The sequence below is a fragment of the Bombus affinis genome, chromosome 7, assembly GCF_024516045.1.
Source record: "Bombus affinis isolate iyBomAffi1 chromosome 7, iyBomAffi1.2, whole genome shotgun sequence".
Taxonomy (NCBI): domain Eukaryota; kingdom Metazoa; phylum Arthropoda; class Insecta; order Hymenoptera; family Apidae; genus Bombus; species Bombus affinis.
Window position 1 is genome coordinate 9,436,925 of NC_066350.1, and position 24,753 is coordinate 9,461,677.

Sequence of the window (24,753 nt, forward strand, 5' to 3'; positions counted from 1 at the left end):
ACTTATGTAACAACTTGGCATTCTTTCGTATACCTCTCGAATTTGGTTTCTTCGATACACGTCTCATATTTCACCTGTCGGTAGATCTGCTACTAATATTAAAATTTGCAAAACTAAAATTATTGCTAATAGTTTAGCCCCCGTTTACGTAAGAATCGTTTGTTACCTAATTTTCTGAGAAACAGGTCTAATGGACTTGTCATAGAGCACACCGTCATCAGGGGATATTTAGGTGCGTCATCATGAGAAATTGTCCTTCATGCGTAACGCGAGATTGCTGGAGAAATGGATAATGGAATGAGGGACGCTAAAATCTCGAAAATCTGTTCCGTTGCGGTGATACACGCGAGGTCTTTCGTAAAAACGTGAACGACCTTCGGTGCTGATTCGAGATATTGAAAGGAGGAGAGACTCATCTCGTTAGTGACGGGTCTGCCGTCCGACAAGATGCACTTGTTCTTACGCGTTCGATCGCCACGTTATATTTCTTCGCTGTGCCACGAACATCGGTTTACATTGCAGAGCTGATACGGATCTTGCTGCTTAATTGAACAAGTTTGAAGAACTATTGTCAAGGTAAAGTTGACAAGTGTCTAAACGCTTTCATCCATTCTTAGTTTTTGATCTTACCGTAAAATACCATTCTACTTTTGAGAACTAGTGTCAAGGAATGACTGAAAATTGTTTCGATATAAGAGATTTTTAAATTTTACTATTTTGAAAATTGTAGTCCTGATAGGATTGACAACTTTTTATATTTAACTCTTTCTAATTCGACAAATTTTAATACGCTTTAACTAGTGACTATGGTACACCTGTACAATGAAATCCTTTGAAACGAAGGATTTTGATTTGAGAAGAAAAGAGTTATAAATGAGTGCACATTTATTTCTACAGTAGCTTTCTTTCATTTGTTGTTTTTCGTCGATTATAATAAGATACGATTTTCACACGACCAATGTCGCTTTAGCAGTGCTAATGGAATGTAAGAGATTAACAGATTTTCACTAAATGTCACTAACTATTCAGGGTGCTGTGAGCTTGTAATTAGTACAATTGAATGCAGAATTTGTCAAATTATTCACTCAGTAATCGCTTTGTATTTGTTTATCAAATATTAGCTATGTATTTTTCAGTGTCATAATGGGTAATTTTTTATTTATCAAATCACTTCCACCTAATTTTTAAAACGAACTATCACTGTTGTCGATATACAGTATTAATATGTAAATGAAAGTGATATTTTTCAATTTTCCTGTTTCCTTCGCATTTTCATTCGTTATAGAAAATAGTTATACCGAATTCCTAGACAGGTATCGAGGTCAAAGCACCTACGATCACTGTTTCGTGAGCAATTACGAGAACGTTATGTAAGAATAGATTTGACCACGCTTTATTATACAACTTGATAGCCAAAATACCGTATAGGTCAAATTCACGCAAAGAACTGAAATCTTTCTTCGTGGCAAACACGTTGTTTCGTAATGTTGTAGGCCTATATCTAAGAATCAAGAATCGTCTTGATAACCAGTTGATATTTCTCTAATTAGTAAGAAAAGATGCATCGATAAACGGCTCAGAAGCTACGTTGATCTGCGTCAAAAATTATATAATAATCAAAAAAGTAGAAAAAACTGTGATTTTAAAAAATATCAGTTTTTAAAATTTATCTTAGAATTTGTTACTCTTATTTACCACATTGATCGGTTCTATAGATTGAAAAATAGGAGGAAAGCGATGTTGTTATGAACATATTACTTAACGTTTTGAATGTTTATCTCAAAATTTACTATTATTCATAGGCACTATTTACATATTTAGTAGAATTTAGTAGTATTATTTGTTTCAGAATTCACTGCAGTATTATTTATGTTAATTATAAATAAACCTACAGAAGTAAGACAATTGTGGACTGCATACGTATATGCAAATTCATATTGAAACTCATAATTAAAAAATAGGAAATACTATTACGAGTTATACGTTAGATATTATTACGAACATTATCCTTCGGATTTTTATCTCTTCGATTATATGTTTGGTGCGTTTTATACACCGTTACGCTTCAAATTTCTCGTAGATTCCTAAACATTCAGAATCCACTTGCTTCGTGTACCTGTGTCACGAAACTGAGAAATTTATCAAAAGTGGTACTGATCGCATATAATTAAATTTTCTGAGAGACTCAAATATACCGACACATGAGTGACACGATAAATTGCATACTTATTTTTCCACGTTGCACCTTCGTGTCACTATATTCGGCTGCTGCAAAAGATACCAGACTTCAGTTCGTGACCAGCGTCCTGATGTTCTCTATATCGAACTCGATTCCCGTAACTTTAACACAGCGTGTAACACTTGTAATTCACTTCGAGCTTCGTGGTTTTTTCCTATTGTGATTAGAAAATTATATTAGCCATTTCCTGTACATTTCCAGGTACGTAACAGGATAACAAGGAATTGCATAAGGGTTCGTGAAAGAAGACGGTCAAGATTACGCAATAAATATTTGTACGCAGTAAATAAAAGTAAGTAGATAGTTCACCTACAATGGTATGTTAACTTGGACCAGTGAAGAAAAGTTACAGGGATATTTCCTGTACTTTTGAAAAAGGAGAGTTTTGTTGATCTTGTTGTTTCGAATCGACGCTCTTGAAAAATGAAGTTTAACGATTTAGGGTTACTTTCTATGATTGCAGCGAAAGATGTCTAGCGTAATTCAGTGACTCTCTGTCATTTAATTCGTTCGACTTAATCTCCCAAAAAATTAGATTAGACAATTTAAAAAAATTTTTTTGTTACATACAATAAAAATAGAAATGAATTTTGGCGTAATTAGACTAAGGATGTTTATGCAAATTGATATTTTCAGAAACACGATTAAAGAATTAAAAGCTAAGCACATATTTGTTTCGGCCAGTAAATTTATTATAATTACAAAACGAAGATTAGAAAACAATCGATAAATAATATAACGAGTACTATACCTCGAATGCTTTACCTTTGAATTTCCCATAAATGCATAAACATGATTGAGTAATTATACGAATCGATTGAAATACAAAGCACGATTTTTAACACACAATTACGTTCCGTGGTTCCATAATTCATTGACATTATTCTCACGATTATCGAAATAATATCGCTGTTCTCCGATACGTTACTATATTTGTTCCCTCGCTAAACAGTCCGCTAATCGTAGACGTCTGAGCTCGAAAAATGACGGACGATTGTAAAACTAATTTCCATATAACTTCAAACTCCGAATCTAATTTACTCTAAATTTTTGTCAATTCCACGCATGCTGAAGACCGCTGACTCATAACGGGTGGAAACCGCGTTGCGTAACGTATGTACATATATAGATCCTTGGATACATAAGAGAGATTTAAAGCAAACGTTGAAACGCTTGCTTACATAAAATTTGGAACGATAATCTATCTTGAAAACAAAGCTTTATAGGAAACCATTTCGATTTACTTTTACGCAAGCAACTATTTGAAGTAAAATAATAGAGTTACGAAAGAGAACTTTATGGTATACACCTTGTAACTTGTTGACTTACTCTCATTATTAGTTATCAATTATTATGCAAGAAAGTTGTAATATCCCGAAAATTTATAACCGCCAGTATGGAAATACACAAAATTTTGGCAATTTCGATACTATTTCGCAGTTTATTTCCCATTCTAAACGTTTCGTTTCCTAGTACGGTGAAAGAAAGACGCGTGACAACTAGACCGTGGAAAGAATAATTTGACTGGAAATTGCATCGTATCCGCCCTCCTCCAACATTTTCTTCCGCCAATTTATTAACTCTGGCGTTCTTTTTTTAAAACTCGAACTCTTAACTTACGATAAATAATTCACGTTCCGAATCAAATATACATCACTCGTCAGAATCTCATAATTGAAAAAGCACTGAAAAGTGCAACCAACTATAATGGTAAAAACGCGAAACTTCATCAGTGATAATGTTCGAAAATAATTACGTCCGCGTGGATTTCCATTATCGACGGTAAGAAAGTGCATCGCGGGCATAATAAAAATGAAGTAACACGTCGAGCGAGGCATTTACCATCGATTTATGTTCAAGGAAACACGTGGTCGCGCGACGGCCAAGAGTGAAAGTGAAACATGATCTGTGATCCACGTGCTTCTGATGCTCGAGCGGGGCTAACTTACAAGTACCGTATCGACCGAACCTCGGACAGCACGTTTCTGCTCCAGCATGTCGATCGTTCCAGTGAAAGAAATTTCGTAATCGCGGACGAAAAGTGGCGGATAATTCGACGTGTGTGATTGAGTGGCATCAAGCATCATTGAACGAATGCCAACTCGAAGGATCGAAGTTGACGCGAGACAGTGGACTCTAATAGAACCACCATCGAGATTTTTTGTGTTTGCTTTGTTCCATTATTTCCTCGATATATGGGAAATTTGAAATCGGAATTGAAGATTTCAGAGGAAGAAAGTATTCGGTCAATATTGGGAGAATTTGAGGAGTAATCCTTTAAAGTTGATTATATCGACTAAAGTTGATTTCAACGATTCGGTTTATCGACCGAGTCCTTTCGCGCGATCGCATAATCGACAACGCGATAACTCGTGCAACTTCTGTAGAAAGTCGATCGTCCGGTTTAATCGTGATCACGGCAAAAAGGAAAAAAGATCGAGGAGCAACCTTCAGAAATTTCAGAAACTGTCAGAGACCCGATCAAACATCCATAGCGTCGTGTGTAGAAATATACTATTGACTATACGTGCCGGGACATCTGTTCATATTTAGTATAAATTCAGTGCTTTAATTTTCTATTTATTTTATTGTAAATCTGTTATGTCATACGCGTCATGTTACGGTCAATAAGCCTGAATAAATGTAACGATTATGTGTGTTAATACTTTCGGTCGACGATGTAAGTAAACATTTCTGACAAATCGATCAAGTTGAAATTAATGTTTGTTTATACATATTAGTTACATTGTTGATACAGAACAGCTATGTAATTAAATATATTCTATATAAGCACGGTATAATGATACTAATTTAGAAACGTATTATACAAATTATTCTAGAATGTCTCTATTTGTATGCTCGCCACCTGTATTTGTCCTCGGCTGTCATTTACATGTCTGCAAATCAGTCAAACAAAAAAATTACTCAAAAAATATTCTTCCTGTTCGAACATAATTTCCGTGAAAGGAAGTTGTCTACTTCGTTATGATAATTACAGCCATCTCACTGGAAGGTTATTACTTACAATTGAACGACATATATAAGTATAATCACTCGCGTAATTTAGATGCACCGACGTTGCTTCATAACCATTACGACGATCATAAGGTACTACGATCTCGAACCAATTACTCGCTCGATCAACGAACAAGTGTTCCGATTTCACTTAGCCCAGGTGTATGTTATGATTACGTAACTGATTTTAGACTTCCTTAATCATTTCATGCATCGACCCGTTACAAAATATAGAGTCCAGAGTGTAAACGATTAGAAACGATCGAGAGCAACGAATGTTCGCGAAACGTAAAAAAACTTGACGGCCTCGCGTTCAATTTCAACAAAAATAGACATTCTCCAACTATCTCGTGCCAGTGTTAACGAAGAAATAAACTGGAATGATAAGAACAAACAAGAAATACCTATCGGTTAAACGGCTTTTTCATTGGCGCGGAACAACAAAGAACGATGTCTGTTGCATCACATTCGAAATTCGTTGGTCAATTGATTTCGAAACTGTCGAAATATCGCTGCTAGTGAATTCCCTGCACGCGTCAACTCGAGGTTGCGTCGAAATGGAGCACAAGGGGAAGTATCTAACCAAGGAGTCACGAAAAGCCAAATTCCGATCGTCGTTGGACAGTCACGCCCGATCTGGCACAAAGGTTACAACCGTTTCATCGTCGAATCGAATCTCACTCGTTTGATCGATCAAATAAAACACATAACCGTTGTTCGATCGCATTTACCGGTATCTTCGGGAGTGCAAGAAAGACTGGAAAGTGCAAGAAGTGAAAGCGCGAGGAAGGTTCACGGGCATTCGGTATTTCTGAAATTTTCCACCGACTTCAGACACAAAGCTTCGCATTCTGTTTTCACGCGTTAATTCTCAACGAGGTTTATGCGTGACTCATAATCGTACGTTTCAGTAAAAACATCGCGTACGATTTCCCGCGTTTCTTAAAGACGTACCCCCGTTTGTCAATCGATAGTACCTTTTAAATTGAATCCAATCGTATCACGAATACGAATTGCTTGGTTAGTCGTATTATTGCTATTTCCCTGACGACCATTCGTGCCACGCTTACGTGATGGGAATCACGCGACCGATGGAGATTCGAGTTTTTAACGACTCGAGTAAATAGCCAACCTGTTCTGGCAGTCGCGGTTTCATCGCTTTTCCGATTCTTTTTCTTCTTCACGAAAGTTTCGTGGCTTAAGTGAAACGTCGAATCGATTCTCCTCGCGTGACACCCAACGAGTTCTTCGCGAAGAAAGTACGTGGCGTAATTTCGCGGAGAAGTTGTTCCAAGTCTGTCTACAGAGTGTACCTTAAAACGAAATTTACATTTTTGATAGCCTGGTTACGTGTTGCGGATGAATCATTCACAGTGAATATGAAAGGTGAATGGAGTATTTATTAATTCATTGATTGAACTCGTTTCACTGGTTTTCGAAGTGTCAGAGTTAGCATTCTCTGTTACAATTAATTACATGGCAAAACAATGTTACCTGAACGGCTGTGTACTTGTTGCTGAATGATATTAGTAGCGTCAGTGTCGCTTCAGCACGAATCGTATCGATATCGTTCATTCGATTCATCAAAAGTAAAGATCGACTCTACTTTGTTCATTGATCGCTTTGGATAACGATTTTGGATGAAATACAGATGAAAACGATCTTTACTTCTCTCGCTGTGAACGAATCATCCACGATACGTATTTAAAGCGTGCAATCTAGATTTTCCTTTAGACATTTTCCACGTGTAAATTCTGTGACCGATTAACAGCGTTTAATTGCAGATGCAGGCGTCGTCGATGAATTTATTGGCAGCCGGCTTATCGCTATTTTGCTTCGTGCATCCCCTCCATGGCGACCCTCAAGGATTCTATTCGACGAATTATGAGTCCTACAATCCTGCATTTCACATATCAGACCCGGTGCACCGTGTTGCACAATTTCCTGAACGATACGATCCTCCGAGCACTCGGAAATCTTCACTACGCGTGGCACAGTATAGAGAAACATCCGAGGCCACTCCAGAAGAAGATCAGTTTGAAAAACCTTTGTTTCTGCTGAGTTACTCTAGAGGAATGACAGAAACGGAGCAGCCAGCAGTATATAACAGGTATAGTGATTTTGGGTCGGGCGATCGTGAAGAGAAAGCGAAAGAAGATAGAACAAACGTTGAAGACGAAGATAAAAAGAGTGACTTGGACGAGGAGGCAATTATAGAAAAGATGAGGATTCTAGATCGACTGTTGTCTGAGGATTCAGGTGAAAAAGATTTTGATACGAATGTAATTGGAGACAAGATCATCTCGGAAGAATCGAAGAGGGTTGTCAGAGAAGTGAAGAAGAAGAAGCCGGGATTGTTTTGGTCCTTGGCAAAAATCATGTTCGAGGTAAGGCATTTTCTGTCTAGATATGTATAGTGTATAGTGGTTAGACTATGGATATTTGAATTTTCCGGAAGACAAATTTATCGACGCCACTTTTTGTTAATTTCACAGTATTATCCAAATGTATGATTAGTACTTACTTCTTCAAAGGTAGACCAGAAATAGAATAAATGTATATTTATCAAGGGAATGAAAACAAATGATCGTAAATCTAAAAGAAAATTAAAAACAATAATTTACGTCACACATCGTTGCTTTCTTTCGTTTCTCAATTTACGAAGTTGATCGATATCGATCGATTTATAACAGATAAAGTATACTTGTGTAAGAGTGTATTCTACATCCAATGGTCACGACAAGTTCCGAGTTTCCCTCCAGGATAAAATCGTACGCAAAGAGATTTTAATAGATCGGTGATGACATCATGGTAAATCCACATAACCGGACCATTCAAGTTGCCTGGTATGCGGATGTGCATTTTCCCCTCCCTCTGTTACAAGGAAGAAAAAAGGATAATGTGCACTTAACTACGTATGGTCAGTGAAAGTGCGGGTGAGATTGTGCAGATGACCACGATAGCTAGTGACTCGAAGTCACGTAACTGTCGAGTGTCGAAGGTTTGATCGTTGGGCGTGAGAGAGTTTAGAGGTGGCAAGCAGTCCAATGCACAATGGACTGAAATTGTGAAAACATGAATTGTATTCTCGCAGCGCTATCATTTATACGTTATTCGTTTATGCGTTATTTTACACCATATATTCCGATTCTGACAGTATTTTTTTTACTAGAAGGAAGAATTGTCTTTCTTCTCAAGTATATATGTTTGTTTCGTTGCGCGAAAAAATCCTAATCTGGATCATTAAGCAATCTGGATAATTCGCTAAATAATGAGTTATGTTTTATATTTACCAGTAACAAAAGCTGAATTGTAAAAGAAATTCCTAATGCTTGCAGGCAATCAGCGACACGACATCAGCGATCAAGGAGATCGCCACCATCATCAATAACAGCATCGCTCCGGATTCGGCCACTGCTAGTAGCATGATGAAAGGATCCCTAAAGGATGCAGATTCATCGAACATGACCAACGTCAACGGAACAGAAACAACGACATCAATACCCACGACCACGCCCTTTGTCTTAACTAGACAAACGCTACAGAGTTTAATCAGGCGAAACGTCTTGGGGCTCGTTAAACTTTTTAATATCGAATGGAAAGACGCATTAAACGTAAGACGATTCTTTCAAGTCCTTCCAATTTGATTCTGATTCTAATGATCAATTTATCCAGCCATTTGACCTATTCATATTTTGTCTGTACATTTTCCAGCAATCGGAAACAAATGTGAAAGAGTTCCAGAGGGATCTAGGAAACCAAATAGGCAGTTTCTTTCGTGACAGAAGGGACACTTAAAACGACTGATCGCATTAGGACATTTCTTATTCGATAAAATTCCTTCGACAGTGTACATCCTCCAAGCATGTAGCCAAAGATCGAACATAAGTTTAACCGACTAGTAATACGTGTAAAAGACCGTTTCTTTTTATAATTTGAATTAAAGAGTTGAAAGCGAAAGCGAAGATGTTTCATATTGCCATAAAATCATCTCCAATACTATTTCCAATAGTGCGTCTCGTAAAAGAGCCAAGGACAAACGAGGCTGTTTCAAAACGCACAAAAGATCATAGGTGTTTATGCTGGTTCAAGTTACATCACTTTCAAAGATCATCGTCCGATATTTATGTAACGCGGTCCCACACGACCTACGCGCTCTCGTATTTGTACACAGGTAATCAGTGAAACGGGGTTTTAACAGTTCTCTTGTATAAAAATCAGACGAAAATTCGAGAAGAGGTAAGTAGAAAGCTCGTTTGCCTGAATTCGATTGGTTGACACGCGGCGTGGGACCACTGGGTTCGCCCTTATATGTGAATCAACCAGACGGATCAAGAACTACACGATCGGTGCTGTTCCATGGATCACGAACAGTAAATCTGTTTACAATAATTGTAAGTAGTATTCTTAAAACGTTTCTTTGAACGTAATTTCTTTGAACGTATTTTTACATATTCACGATTGATAATTTCGTTGGCATACTAAAACAACGTGTTACGAGGTTCATTAAAGGTTGATTAAAACAGGAAGAATTTAAAGTTTGCTTTCATACATACATATGTATATTGATTTTATATCGCTCATTATCTTGTATTGAAAATACACAACAATATTTACTTCTTGCTTCTCTTTCTTTAACAATATTGGTTAAAATTTGTTTAAATAATATAAAGTGAATACATTACACACATTATAAATTCATACACATTACAATAACATTTTCTTAAATTGTATAAAGCAAAATATGATGTACGTAACGAGAAATTTTTATTCACCATTGTAAGATGATGATCTTACTTGACTTTCTTCAGAATCATTTACAATTGCTTCGCATAATCCTATGTTTCAGAGTAAAAAGAAATAATAATTCATCAGCTGTCCTTAATGCGTTCGTAATTTTCGTTTGATCGTCGAACTTCTATGAGAATTTAGCTGTTGCATCTGTCTGTTCGTGTTCATACATGGATTTACTGTTGCTGTTACTGTTACTTTCATGTAAATAACTAATTCCGCTTACGTTGTTGCATGTGCGTAACACGATAGCTCGGTGAAAGAAGACAAAAAGGAGGGGCTAAATCGTGTGTAAGAAGATTACGTAGAATAGAAAGGACCACTGGTCAAAAGGTATTGGATCCGTGGAATCCTACATCGTGATTGGTTGATACTTCGCGTGGGATCTTGCAATCATCCTTATAGATCGGAGGATCGTCGACCTGTTCTGCAGTTTGCAGATCACGAAGATTCTTTGACGGTCGTATCAAAGTGTTAGAACAATGCTTGGGATAATCTGCGTTTTCAACGCTATCTTGTATGTGACAGCTTCGGAGACAGTAAGTTCTGTGCTTATTTATAACAATTTGTATCTTGTTATTTTAACACGTTAAAACCTTCAGACCTGTTCAAACGATGGATTTTACATCGTCGTTTTTAGTATAATAAACATACTGATTATTTTCACACAAATCAATATTGGCTTTCTTTAGACTTATCTTTGTTATCATGACATTATAGTGTAATTGCAATAATAATATAACTCAAATATTTTGGATCTTCGATAATAAATTTCAGATCTTTCAAGGAACATTGAATCGCAAGCGGAATTTTACTCAATAACATTAAAAAGAAATAACAATTCTCTTGAAACATTTTCTCATTGGATCTTCGACTGCTCGATTCTTCGGTGAATTTTACAAAATTCTTCCGGTAAAGACCTCACACGCACGATACACATTTTTAACACGTACAGTCACATCTTCAGTTGCCACTATGCATGCTAAATCTTCACGTGCATTCTCTGAATCGTTCTTAATACAAAACCAATTAGTTAGAGACAATACAATACAATACAAAACAATCGTTGGTTCTTAATCACTTGTCATCTACGCGAATTCTCATTTAACATGGTTTTTATATTTTAATTCACGTATTAATAGGTAAAGTAATAATAAAAGAATTTATCTTTCGATACTGTGTAACTACTATAATTTGAACCTAAACTCGTTGATATTTTCAAATGAAGGAAGAACATTGATCTGTGAAATTTTCAATCTTCCGGTATGCGATAGTAACGCAAATAGAAATGCAACAAAAGAACAATAACGTCTGTTCAGAAGGCACTTTGGCATTTGCATTAACACTTATCGAGCAGAAAATCGTTTGACGCTCTATATGTAGAAAAGAGAAAGTTACTATGTAGGCATAATAGCTGTTTAAAAGTAATTCAATACACATTCTCGTACGGATAATTCTACCCGCATTTGCGACTTTATAACGTGTGGGATTATCTTTATCGTATCTTCCGTTTACAGCACAGTTCAAATGTCAAAACATACTATTATAAGAACAACTTTAGTGAATTAAAATGCTACAAAATTTCATCGAAAGTTAGTTCCCTCTATACTAAGATGATTAAAAGTTGTTTTATTGTCGTTTTATATATCGACAAACAAATATGTTATTCTACGTCATTATATATTATTTGCTTAAATAAAAATAGTTTAAACATAATATGGAAGCTTGATAATTGAATTTAAATCTGTTATTTCAGGTGATCCTTCAACGAATGAAACGTCAAAATGATCCGAGTGAAAGTGGTCATGTGATAGACAGTATTTTTAACGTGAGTATTATTTAATCTCTCTTAAGCTTCTCGGTGATCCAATAAAAATTGATTTTAACGCTTCAGATCCCAATTACGGCGATCAAAGAAACAGGAGCCGCGGTGCAAACTTTTAGCCCAGAAAATTCTAAGGCCATCGATAGTATCTTAAAGGTATATTTATATTCCGCTGACTTATATAACACGTACTCGTCGTAAATACAGTTTTCGTAAAAATCCCTAAAATATAGTTCTTTCAGTTTCTTTTAACAAAACAAACTTTCGGTGTGCATACATATTCGTGGATATTCATCAAACAATAAAATTTTGCTCTCGCATAACACGCTCCCGATATGACACAGTTCGAATTTTTGTGTTTTATCATGTTATCTATATATTATCCCAGTAATTTCTTTGAAATACAAATCTTTCTTTCTTTTTCATAGATCCCTGTTTCGACCTTAGAAGCTGTTGGGGCTCTAGTAAAACAAACGTCTGGACAGAGACTCCAGAATGCCGAAGAGTTGCAACGAATACGCCAAGAAAGAAGAGAGAGAATATTAGCTCAAAGGGAACGACAAAGGTTCCAAAGAGAGCAACTTCAGCAACAACGTTTCAAACAGCAACAAATGAAGAGAAACGTTAAGAACAATAACAAAAATCTCTTTGGTTTAGACGCCTTCTCCTTCCTGGTTAGTAATCATGGTATCTTAGGTAGTATTCAAGGTCCGTTTGGCGGGCACAGTGGAAATGGTGGTGGACATGGTGGTCATGGTGGTCATGGTGGTCATGGTGGTCATGGAAATCAAGGTATACATTTACTAGTATCGAGTATATATCTGTACTACTTGACTAGGCAAAAGCGAAATCTCTGAAAAAAATTAATAGAAAAGGGAAAGACAAAGGTATATGTACGATATCTTTAACTATTAATCGAACAATTGTAATAGGAGATTTTTACAAAGAGGCGCGTTTTTCTATCGTTAACGAATTTCTTAAAATCGAGATAATAAGAAAGAATAGTGAATTGTGTGTTGATATATGCGATTTCTCGTTTTAATGTTATGCCAAAATTTTTCTGAAATATCTTAAAGTACAAATTTTACGGAATTGCTAGAGAATATATTGTGGAAAATTCTGCAAAGAAATTTTATTGCAGTTTCTGATGAGAGTCATTATATAGAACCAGAGAATGATGTGCTGCTTTTTTTTACCGTTTATATATTTGTTTATAGGTCTTAAAAACTTCGTTTTTTTCTGAATCAAACAGTACAACTATAAATCTACAGATGGTTCGTATAGAAATCTTTATAGGTATCCATGGAGGACAGGGAAGTACAGGTGGTTACGAAGTCCACGAAAACGTAGAAGAAGATACAAATTATTCCTGGCATGGGATCACCGCTGGGTTTGGTACGATTTCTGGCTCTCGACCAACTAGCACGCATATTTCCATACAAAATAAAGTCGCCCCTAAAGATAAAAGACCAAACAAGTATTACGACGATTTTCGAATACAGAACAAAATTGCTCCGAATAAAGAAAGTGGACTCGACTATGAAGATGATCCTCCACTGCAGAACAAGATTGCGCCCAAAAGCAGCAGAATATCGTTTCAATCATAGAACAAATTTATCAGACAGTGAAATGAATTCAATCTTTTAGTTTTCTATCACGCGCAACATACACTGCCACTTATACTCGTAGATAAGTATTAGGAATTAGGACATCTACTTCTAGTATTTATTGGAAGAAGCAAATTTTACTTTGTCTAATATTTTATATTACAAGGCTCGTGTAACGCAATTGAAATGACAGATTTATAATAAGATAAGTAGAATATAGAATAACAACAATGAAATGAATTCGATTACCAAATGTCCTAATACCTACATACATGCGTATGTATGTCTAGCAGTGCACGTTACTTTAAATGTTCTACCATTGTAAAGCGAAGTGACATCGAAGAACAGCAGAGTATCGTTTGACTCGCAAAAGAAATGCAAAGCGAAATGAATTTGATTTTCTGAATTTTCATGATTATTATATAACTTATATTCATTTTTATATATCACACGCTCGAAAACAGTTGGTCGATAAGTACGTGAGTCACATCGCATCGTTTATGTAGATAACGAATGACAAAGTGTCGTTGCTTAGAGAAAACCAGAGTCGTTAAAGCAAACCGCAATTTCATCGTTGGGACGATAATTGGCGACCGAACGACAATGACTCGTTAGATTTTCACGGCAGCTGCGCTGTTTCGCCCACGAATTTCGAAGTCACGTATGTACCACGAAAGACTCCATGGCTACTACGTGGAATGTTAAACGAGTCAATCCTGCGATACGGAAAACATTTCGAATGTAACACCTCCCATGAATAACGAAAAGATGCGAGGATAAGCAAGCAACCCGTGTATCCATTATGTATTCGAATAAAATACAACTTCATTTTGTACATAATTGATATTCCACATCCTGCATGAATCCTCGTTATAGGATAAATATTAAACGAAGGAAACTAAATCTCAGTATCTGATGATAGTCGGATTTAATGAATAATGGCGTGACTGGTAGTCTTGTTTTTTTATTTATATGGCTCGGGCGTCATAAGCACATAAATGCATATAAAATAATAATCAGTCCACGCATTAACGTTAAATCGTTTCGCTGTATTAGCATATGTATAAATACAGCGTTGGCAAGGTTGAATGATTCATACGATCGGTTTCACATCTATCATTCGAAGGAATCAGTATCAGAAATTGAAAAAGTATTTCTAAGTAGTATACGAGAGATTTTTAAGCCTTTTGTACTAAACTGTGAATTAAATACCGCAAACGCTCAATCATTGGCATTCTGAAAAGTATTACAAGTTGGCATTGACAACGATTATGCTGGTTTCGAAAACGGAAGTTCGTCGAATTATAAGATTGAATCTTAACGTTTGAACCATAACTTTGGATTTGTATAAACCACCTTATTATTCAAGCAAATAAGGAGAATTTTAAAAAAGCTTCTGACATTAGAATACTATTAGTCATGTAATTTTATGTTCTTAGATATTTATTCGAGGAATTATGTTTACGTTTGATTCAACTTTGATCTGCTGTATCAATGTCTAATTTTCCTGCATCTTGTTATACTTTTAATTAAGATCGTTTTAGCGTCATCCATCTATTTCGTCAAGAAAATAATCATTTATAAAAACCTTTGCTTCTTCTTCACCTATGTGTTGAGTCATTTTAGCGGAAATTTCTCCATCACACAAGTGCATAGTTATTTCACGATTGCAGCATTCCCTTTCATTAAATTGTGAAGAAATTACGAATTCTTTAACCATGAACACGTTAATTGGTAATTTATTTTCGACGTGAAACAATGCAAATTTCCAACGCTAAACTAAAAGTGAAAACAATAAATCGAGAAACCTTCCGAAAATATTTGAATTGCTTTCTAAAAAGGTACAATACATTTTGTACCGCACCAACTAGCAATCTTTTATTATAAAGAGATATTCAATTATTTTCATTAATAAATCGAGGAAGAATTTGCGTATTAAAACGTTGAAAGCCTATTGAAACTTCTGTTGAACTTCCCCCATTTGTAAAAATAAACAACGTACGATACTGTCTTTTCGGGGATGTACTTGTTAATTAAGACAACTTACTGAAACTTATACAAATGCCAGCGAGACTGAAGAAGGAAATGAATGCGTGGTGATTGTATTCAGATTGTCCTTAACCCCGGCGTAATTATAGTTCATTCGGTAGAGAATCGTCGTATAAATTAGCTATAAATTTACATTCGCAAAACGAGTTGCTCGGCTACTTCTTAAGTCTACGTCAGACTTTATCCCTTCCCGACGAGAAGGTGAGCCAGAGATGTCTTCGAGGTCTTTTTAGAAGTCCGTAGTAAGTGCGTTAGGTAGCCAGTTGTGCGACTCAGTTGAAAGAAAGATGCTGTGCTGCAAGGTTGTTTTAGTGTTCGTAGTTAGTCTAATTGCATTGATCACCGGAATGCCTCAAGATAGCGAAAATAGCGCCCAGAGTTCATTCTCGGTGAGTTTTCAACTTTATCGAATTAATTATACAAATTTTCATTGTATTTGCCTAGGAACAATTCACGTTCACGTTTGCGATACGGACGGTTGTGAGACAGCAATTTATCGAATTTTGCATTGTAACTTTGCTTGGAATTTTGAACGAACAAGTGGAAGTTTAATTGGCAACTCGCGGAATTGGTGCGTTTGGAAATTTGTAAGAAAACGAAGCTTTGGAAAAAAAAATAGGAATAGAAATTGAAAAAAATTGTCACATTTTTATTGAAAAGTTCCTGTTCATGCTCGATATCGATATTTACAAAAGGATTAAAAATAAAGAATTTACTCTAATAGGAAAACAAAATTATTCAGTTGTTCAACCAGCGAGTATAATTGGAGATGATAATCAAAGCTGTACGATATTTACAACCTTTGCACATGCTTAATTGTATACCTAATGAATTGTTTTAAAAAATGAGCAAATAACTCTAAGCGAGCAGCTTTCTAATATTTCCAACTATAACGTAACAATAATTAGACAACGTGCCACGACGTCCATTGAATCTTTTTGTTTGGACGGTCATAAATGGTGACGAATGAATGACAGCGAATAGAATGTACAAAAAAAATTTGTGAAAAGGGGAGAGTACGGGTCACTGATGGCGGAACAATATTAGGTAATCAGCAAACGCAACCACGATCAGGGAAAAGATTGCGGAAGTATAAAACCGAGTTAAAAGTTTGCGATGGTTGTATGATTGTTCGAAAATATTGTTTAAATTTGCAAATAATTGTAGTGAACCAAGGACTAAGTTAAAGTTCGTTATCAAGCCGACAATTTAGCGAATTTACATAAATATCGAATAATCCTGAAAAACTTAGAAAATATACAAGTGGTATAGAAGCAAATTGTACTGAGCTTGTAATTGTTTAAGAAAATTGTTTCATACTAACTACCACCTATTTGTTAAATACATAGATAATGTGCTTAAAAGCCTTCAGTAAGGCTTATCGGTCTAATTATAGTGTAAAAACGTTTATAAACTTTACAACGAGGCATTATAAATATAATGTAGATAGTTCGATAGCAATTATTAAAATGTTAATACCTGGAGAAACTTATCGCTGTAATTATACAAAAATGTTAGGTAAACTGCGAATTTTGATGCACCCTAGTGACTAAACATGTTAGTAAAAATGCATACGATGCACTGTACATAATATGCAAAACTATATATACAATTTCCGAAGTACGGTATTCGCCATAATATTTAATAAACAAACCAAATCTCTGCATAGGTCCTCTAGCCGAATTAATAAAAATATGAATTTACATATTGCACCCTTTAGTTAAATTATCCTATTTAGTACTTTTCCATTCTTCGAGATATGTTTAGATGTACAAATTTCTCCGCGTATTTCATCTATTAAGTAAAATTATATTAAAGTATATTATCCAGGTTGTTCATTGAAACAACTAAATGCCTTAAATAGTATGGAGAGAAACAAAAAACATTTTAGTTTTCATTACTTTCGAAATGATCGATATAGGATAATTTAACTATAGACAGTAGCATAAATATTCGCAGGCTAATAATAAAACAATAAAAAAACATCCCTTGTTTCTTCGCAGCTTCCATTCGTTCAACTTACAAATGGTGGAATCCGATTCAATTTGGGCGGCTACCATGCCCAAGCTGGACTGGGCGGTTTACTAGGCGGAAGCAATGGACTTCACGCTAGCGTTGGAACACCCTGGGGTGGCCATGCGTCCGCTGGTTTGGGTGGCGCAATCGATGGCAACAATGCAAATCTTGGCTAGTACAATTCCATCGATACGTCTTTCTACTTTTCCAGTAGAACTTGTAAATCTGTCGCCATAGACGTTTATACGAATTTCATCTATTTGAACGAAACTTTAGTTAGCGCTCGATTAATCCGTCAAGTGGCATAAACGAGTCAAATTGCCATTCGGATTGCCCATCTCTCGAATATAATAATTCCTTTATTTACAGATTCCCTATTTTATTACGTCGCGTTACTTTCTACTAAAAGTACTTTGTATTACGACTATAATTTTTCCAATTTCATAATTAACATCTTTATGCGCGATGTTGCATACACGTAACATTGTATTTTAATACGATACCAAATGATAAACGTTAAATTAACTAAACGATAAATCCATTTGCTTTCGATAAAACTGATCCATCATTCTGGTGTATCTCGTCTTCTTTTCGACCATCTAAAAAGACAATTCTCCTCAGACGATGGAAGAGGGATATTGACATTTCGAATTCTCTACCTTATGTAAACATGGACTATGATATTAACAAAAAATCACAGAGCGTAAGAAGTCAGCTCCTATTATATCATCTCCAATTATATACAGATATGATTTTTTTATTTCTTGATAGATTCTCAGAAATAGATATTTACCGTATCATAAATATACTGGAAGTTGACCTCTGGACTTCCATTTTTTTTCTCCATATAAGAAGGCGAAATGAAAAGTTCATGTAGTGAATCGATCAACAGGAGGGGGTCTGTTCGCGAGGGCAGGCCTTGGAAACGGAAGACACGAAGCTGCAGCGGGATTAGGCGGCTTGATAAATGGAAGTGGAAGATCGGGTCCTGGACTCAGAGGAGAAATATTTGCCAACACGGGAGCTCATGCGGTTGGAACATCACCAGCGTTTCCTAACAGAGGACCAAGCGACAGACAAGATGATGGAAATAATAAACCAGGTGAAGATGAAGGCGATAGGGGCCAACCAACCAGAGGACGTTCGAATATTCAAATAATCTCTCGTTCTGGAAATAAGAAAGAAAAAGTATTGGAGGTGCGTTAAATTATTATTAATTGTTCATTGAGTCGTAATTAAGATGTTTGCTGTCAGAGTTACAAATGTGCGACGTTTTAAAAGTAATTCAAATTTAATTGTAAAATGTGAAATAAAGAAATATATACAAAATGTGTGCAAAAGTTTCTGGGCAAATAAATCTACTTTATATTCGTATAAAGGAATAATTAATTCGTACTGTATATAGTATAACTGTATAGTCTTATTTATTTATTATACTGCTTTCTCTTATTCGTCATAATCCTGTACCTAATATTAGTTAACAATCTTTTAAATATCATTACATTAGGTAAGATCACTAGATGATCAAGTACATTGGGTAAATATCATTACCTTACATTAGGAATATAAAATAAGAGACTGACCTGACCGGGAAGTCTTGCACACCACAGTATATAAATGACGTGCTTCGTTAAAAAGAAAGAAAAAGGAAAAAGAGGAATAAATCTCAGACAGTAAATATATAGTACGAAAGTACAAGAAAAAGGATATGATTAGTGGTGTACGATTAGCAAACAAATTATGAAGTGTTGAGATATGGAGGGTAAAATTATCGTTAATTTGTAGACAGTGGCTGTGCCGGCGGAATCTGTGCCAGTGGCTTTTAAGCAAATTGACTCCTCGTCGAAAAAAGAGGTAAAACACAGTTGAATTAATGGCATAAATTTGAAGGTTGTTGCTCTTATATCGAATTAATAATCTGTAAATACAATTACATCAGATACAAGAAGCACTAAACCTTAAACCGCTATCTATCGCCGAGGTTAATCCTGTTTTGTCCAGCGAGACGAATGATATACGCGTTGGTGAGAACAATCTTAGTTAATTAATAATCTTAACTCATTAAGGATCAACCAACGGTTTATCATAATGTTATAATTATATCAATTTCTTTACGTTCCATAAGGTCGTAAAGTCTATGTGAAAAAAATAACTAGGATAAGAATTTTTAGAATTCTCGTTCACAGTGACGTTGTTCGAAAATAGATTTCCGTAATGGAAATTGATGGAAAAAATAACGCTGATAAAATATTGCGTCAACGTAACGTTGCCCCTTAATGAATTAATACGATACAATACAACATAATACAACACTTGTCCATAATATGACACTTTTTATACATTTGAGATTTATTTTTTAGTTCGACTAACAAAAGTCCTTCCACGTCACCGTAGAAGAAAGTTATGGGAATCGAAGAGACAGGTTAATCAAGAACATTCAGTCCTGATAGAGCCGCAGGGTAATGCCGATTCAAACGTTCAAAACATCCAGAAGCGTCAAGCGATTTATTATTCCGACCCTACACCTACGCGAAAAGTAGCGGTAATGAGGACCAAAAGTCCAGGTTTTTACGATGACGTATTTCAGGTAAAGAATATGATTATCCTTATTTTTCTATCTAAAAGTATTCGGACGCTTGTTTGTTTCTTACACAAGATGAATTTTAATTACTTCAATGATATTATATATATAATCAGCATAGCAGTATAATAAAATATTATAACGCGATTAAATTGATTTTTAAGAGCCAATACGTAATACCAAGACTGGCATTTATAATTGTCGGATCTTGTAACGCTATTCTGTCACTTGGTAAACATTTTATATTTGGATTCTATCATTTTTAAATTATAAATTACATTATGAAAATATCTTTCAAGCGGATAGGATGTTGATGCAAAAAGTGATATCTAAATAATCAATTTATGGGGTAAATAGTAATACATATTGCTTTTGTATTGTTTAATACGTAATTTGAATTTATAATTTGTTAATTCCTATTATTAATTCATCAACATCAGTATGTTCGGATACTTATAGAGAAGGGTAATATATGATATAACGAAAGCTTCCTTTATTCACTTAAGTGTTTCCTTTTCACAGATACCGATATCAACGCTGAACGCTGTTAATCAACTGTTGAATAATAATGCCGGCTAAGCAATGTCGTCATGTCGCGTCAATTTCCTAATCTCCATACATACTTTTACATTGTAAGACTTACTGGTAGTGGAAAGAGCTATTCATTAAAAAAAGATATAGATGCGTTGTGTTTAATTCGTCAGAATTTTCTTAATAAAGTATTCTAAACTGAACTCTCCTTCACTGTTTATTCCCATCACCCCAGATCTACACTGCATTAATAAATCAATCGAAAATAATCTACTTTATTCTGTAAACATGAAACCTATTATAGTATCGTGAAATAATCGTGCAAAACTCGATGAACTTAATAAGACAAAGAGTACGAACTGCAGTGGAGGTAATAAAAGTAGAAGTGCTGAAGGGATGAGAAATCCCCATGGGTCATCGGGCCCATCGACGTGCCCGTGGCCCTTTTGGAAAATCGAGTACTTGGAAAGGCGAACGCGACCATATTTTGGAAATGGTTTTAGTTAAATAATTATAATTTTCTGCTCTATCATTTGTAAGTAAATATACGAAATAAAATTCCTATATTGCTAAATTGTTGCTTCTTTCCTAAACGTGTTCCCAAGTGAAGAGTTTCCAATCGCGAAAATTGCCGTTATCTTACTTTTAGGCGCTCATATTCGATAAAAATCGCAATTATGTTATGTAAAAGGCAAAATATGCGTGTGTTCAGAAATTTCATGGAACATACAAATAGTAGCAGTAATGATGTTTGACAAAGCCAAGGTCGAGTTTTTGGATATCAATGCTAATTTCCGTACAATGACAGCTGTTATGAGGTATTTACTGTTAATGATTAAACAGTGTGATATCGACCGGCTGATAACTATTATATAAATATGAACGAGTCAACCAAAAAAGCGAGTACTTTCAAAGAGCCGCTTTCTGTATTTTCGTCGCAAAGTCATACGAAAGAACACAGCTCGTCAATATGAGAGTTGTACTGTCTTTATTCCTCTCTTGCATCCTGCTTGGATTCTTGGCCGGAGTAGGCAATAGTCAGCTGGTAAGATTTCTTTGAAACAAAATAGTTACTATAACGAAGACAATTGCAAATTGTATTTCGAGATTTGTGTATTATTTCTTTTTGATGCTGCTTAAGAACATTGTCATTGTGATATATTAATATTTCAGACTGGACAGGGCATCCTTTCTCCTGTACAAGGTAATGGCATCACTCTGTTTAATAAATAGGATACTATTATTTATGAGCTGCTTCTTCGTAAAGCAATATATGTATATATATATAAATATATGTATATATATGTATCTTATTGATATTGTTGGATGTAGCGTTTATTAGCTTGACGCATCTGAAACGTCGTTTTTTCAAAAATGTTCGCATTTTACGGATCGATACTATCTAACAACCAATGATATTTTACAATAAATGTTAATCGAATCGAATGATTATTAATTTATTATAATATTACGGATACTTCTAAATGTTGAAATTTAAATGTGCAGAAATATACAGAAGCATATAATATACGGGAATATACTGAATATCCAGATAAACTGCTACGATAGTTATGAGACGTGCCTCTATTTAGATACTACTCCTTTAATGATATTCGTAAAAATTTAAATAAACATCCAGCCAATTTATACGCTTTTGTGTATTACATACTGCGAAAGCACCCGAATAGTTATAAACAGTGATATTCGAACAGAGACATAGTTAGATTTAACTAAATTAATTAATAGGCAATAAATTAAGCAAGAGGAATGTTTTAAACAATTTTTTAGGAGTCCTTGGTAACACACTATCCGGAGCCCCGACCCTCAACGATGCCCTCACTAGTATCCTTGGACCTCTTTTGGGTGGTAACTCCAGCATAGGTAATAGCTCTGTGCCTTTTAATAAACTATCGAGTTCTAATAAAAATTAAAAAGAAATTCTGAGCTTTTCGTGCATCAATGAAATTCGTAATCTTAGCCCCTTAATAATTTTAGTCCACTGTACACGATAAATTGTTTCATACATCTTAGTATGATTATTAAAATATTTCGGAAAACTAATGAAATCAAAATCTAACATAATAAGTTATCTTCTATCACGTGTAAATCGAAGCGTCGCTATCCATCATTCATGATCTAACTATAGTTAATCGTCAAGAGCTATATACGTTTATGATATTATAAATGAAATTTCACTCGAATACATTATTTTACCTTAAATATGAATAAAATCAAACAAATGCTATTAAGGATTTTATTATTATTTAATATTAAATACAAAATAAATAAGTTATTATTTGCAATAGATATAAATAACACTATTTACGATAATATTATTAAGGGGTGATAATATTAAAATAAAATTCAATTTCTCTTCATAATCAACTTTAAAGGAAGTTATATAAAAGACTTAGAAAGGTTTTCTCAACTAATACGTTAATATAATGTTAATGTAATGTTTCATGATCACATCTAGGAGACAGTAGCCTCATCGGAAGCCTGACTAACCTCTTGAACAGCCTTGAAAATGTGTCGCTCAGTTCATTACTTCAAGGTATTTTGAATGGAGATCTTTCAGGACTGGAAAAACTACTTGGACCTATAATACAACTCTTACAAGAATTACCTATAGTTGGCCCACTCATAGTGCTCCTATCACAAGTATTGCGCGTAAGTTTTGTATTATATTTCGTAAATTTCTTATAATCTTATTAAATAGTCGTTTTTAACATGTTATTCACTTTGATCATTCTTATTTTAATAAGCGAAAATGACGTATTTTCTTTAAAAATGTGTATTCGTTAACAAATATGGCATTGCCCACCAAGTGTTTGCAATATGATTGCCAAGCTTTTATGGGTTTATTGCACACTAACACAAACTGTTCACAAACTGTTATTAAATCTACTAAAATATTTTCTATATGTACTTCAGTGTATTTCGTAACTTCGAAGAATTATAATCGTCCATGAAATCGTCTTCGCAATTTACATCTTACAAAAATGGTCATTTTCATTGAAATAAAATATATAAGATGTAGCCATATACATATTTGTTTATTATCATATATAAAACAATAAGAAAATGGTGAAAAAATACTTCGCAATGAAATTTTCTAACGTTCTATTTCATTAAAAATGACCTTTTTATCGAATGCAAGAAGAGTTTTTGAATGACTGTACGTGTCTTAGGAATATATTCACGAAAAATATGCAAAACGAACGAGGATGAGATGTCGAATTATTCATAAACATCAGTGAGCACGCACCTTAACCGTAATTTTTGTTTTTGCATGTTTCAGATTCCACTAACTCTTGTCGCAAGTATAGTCGCTTTATTACTCCAGCTCTTGATAATTCTCTTGAACGTAACGAGAGCTACGAGTGGTTAATAAGTGTCTTACACATTAGCATTCGTATAATTTAATTTGGATATGCATATTCATATATTATACATGTTACAATAAAATGTGCATTTTGAAAAATAAAATTCTATCTCAAAAGTAAAAAATAAACATTTTCTCTCCCATTTTCCGTTCTAATATCTTCTTGAGGACAAGTCGTCCAACATCGATCCTTTAATTCCTATAACTCAGATCGTGATTGTGATATAAACTTTATGTTACTTCTTCTACTTCTATCCGTATTTTAACACAAAGGGGTTTATATTAAAATATGTACAAAGTGCATTGGTTTCATTAATTTCAATAATAAACGATACAGTGGTACGCGAATGTGTCCGAACACTTCGACATAGAAACCTTCTATAAATATATTATGCGAATTTTCTGTAATTTTATTGGTACTGTAATAACATCTATCATGATTATATTAATGAAATTCTAAAGAAATTTGACAATAATACATATACGGAAGCTTCCAGATATTTATCACAAGCACACGTCATTTCGCACAAGTCAGCAAAGTATTCGGAACAAACAATTATTTATTAAACAATACTAGTAAGCCACAATGGTTTTGGTAAAGACACGTTCAGCACTAATTCTATGTTTAAAACTACTACGTATGCGTATGTATATTAATTTTTTACTAAGTGTACATTTACAAGTAATCGGTCGATATCGCGTACCTCGAATGAC

General features: G+C 34.7%; 3 protein-coding genes across 8 annotated transcripts; all 3 read left to right on the forward strand.

Moving 5' to 3' along the window:
- The first annotated feature begins 398 nt into the window (after nt 1-398).
- Nucleotides 399-9,214, forward strand: LOC126918318 (uncharacterized). Of its 6 annotated transcripts, none has more exons than XM_050726061.1 (5): nt 399-576; nt 2,441-2,531; nt 7,026-7,641; nt 8,593-8,868; nt 8,969-9,214. In XM_050726061.1, exons 3-5 carry the CDS (start codon nt 7,039-7,041, stop codon nt 9,050-9,052), a joined length of 963 nt encoding a protein of 320 aa, XP_050582018.1. In that variant the 5' UTR covers nt 399-576; nt 2,441-2,531; nt 7,026-7,038; the 3' UTR covers nt 9,053-9,214. The 6 variants fall into 6 exon arrangements, with proteins under 6 accessions (XP_050582018.1, XP_050582019.1, XP_050582017.1 ...); XM_050726060.1 differs by having other exon boundaries at nt 400-576; nt 7,039-7,641; XM_050726062.1 differs by lacking the exon at nt 2,441-2,531 and having other exon boundaries at nt 7,039-7,641.
- Nucleotides 9,215-9,310: 96 nt separating this feature from the next.
- On the forward strand, nt 9,311-14,317 carry LOC126918320 (uncharacterized). The gene is made up of 6 exons (XM_050726067.1): nt 9,311-9,648; nt 10,298-10,584; nt 11,802-11,873; nt 11,940-12,026; nt 12,299-12,662; nt 13,167-14,317. Exons 2-6 carry the CDS (start codon nt 10,528-10,530, stop codon nt 13,475-13,477), a joined length of 891 nt encoding a protein of 296 aa, XP_050582024.1. The 5' UTR covers nt 9,311-9,648; nt 10,298-10,527; the 3' UTR covers nt 13,478-14,317.
- A 1,415-nt stretch (nt 14,318-15,732) lies between these two features.
- On the forward strand, nt 15,733-24,182 carry LOC126918319 (uncharacterized). The gene is made up of 10 exons (XM_050726066.1): nt 15,733-15,915; nt 17,530-17,713; nt 18,435-18,739; nt 19,328-19,396; nt 19,482-19,566; nt 19,903-20,129; nt 20,646-21,699; nt 21,828-21,858; nt 22,443-23,324; nt 23,956-24,182. Exons 1-7 carry the CDS (start codon nt 15,814-15,816, stop codon nt 20,700-20,702), a joined length of 1,029 nt encoding a protein of 342 aa, XP_050582023.1. The 5' UTR covers nt 15,733-15,813; the 3' UTR covers nt 20,703-21,699; nt 21,828-21,858; nt 22,443-23,324; nt 23,956-24,182.
- The last annotated feature ends 571 nt before the right edge of the window (nt 24,183-24,753 follow it).

Excerpts from the sequence above, each read along its gene's own strand:
- LOC126918318 (XM_050726059.1), top strand. The coding sequence starts at position 5,635 with ATGATAAGAACAAACAAGAAATACCTATCGGTTAAACGGCTTTTTCAT. Across the intron at positions 7,642-8,592 it reads TGGCAAAAATCATGTTCGAG|GCAATCAGCGACACGACATC; the intron begins GTAAGGCATTTT and ends TAATGCTTGCAG. Across the intron at positions 8,869-8,968 it reads AATGGAAAGACGCATTAAAC|CAATCGGAAACAAATGTGAA; the intron begins GTAAGACGATTC and ends TACATTTTCCAG.
- LOC126918320 (XM_050726067.1), top strand. The coding sequence starts at position 10,528 with ATGCTTGGGATAATCTGCGTTTTCAACGCTATCTTGTATGTGACAGCT. Across the intron at positions 10,585-11,801 it reads ATGTGACAGCTTCGGAGACA|GTGATCCTTCAACGAATGAA; the intron begins GTAAGTTCTGTG and ends CTGTTATTTCAG. Across the intron at positions 12,663-13,166 it reads TGGTGGTCATGGAAATCAAG|GTATCCATGGAGGACAGGGA; the intron begins GTATACATTTAC and ends AAATCTTTATAG.
- LOC126918319 (XM_050726066.1), top strand. The coding sequence starts at position 15,814 with ATGCTGTGCTGCAAGGTTGTTTTAGTGTTCGTAGTTAGTCTAATTGCA. Across the intron at positions 19,397-19,481 it reads ACTCCTCGTCGAAAAAAGAG|ATACAAGAAGCACTAAACCT; the intron begins GTAAAACACAGT and ends CAATTACATCAG. Across the intron at positions 20,130-20,645 it reads TTTACGATGACGTATTTCAG|ATACCGATATCAACGCTGAA; the intron begins GTAAAGAATATG and ends TCCTTTTCACAG.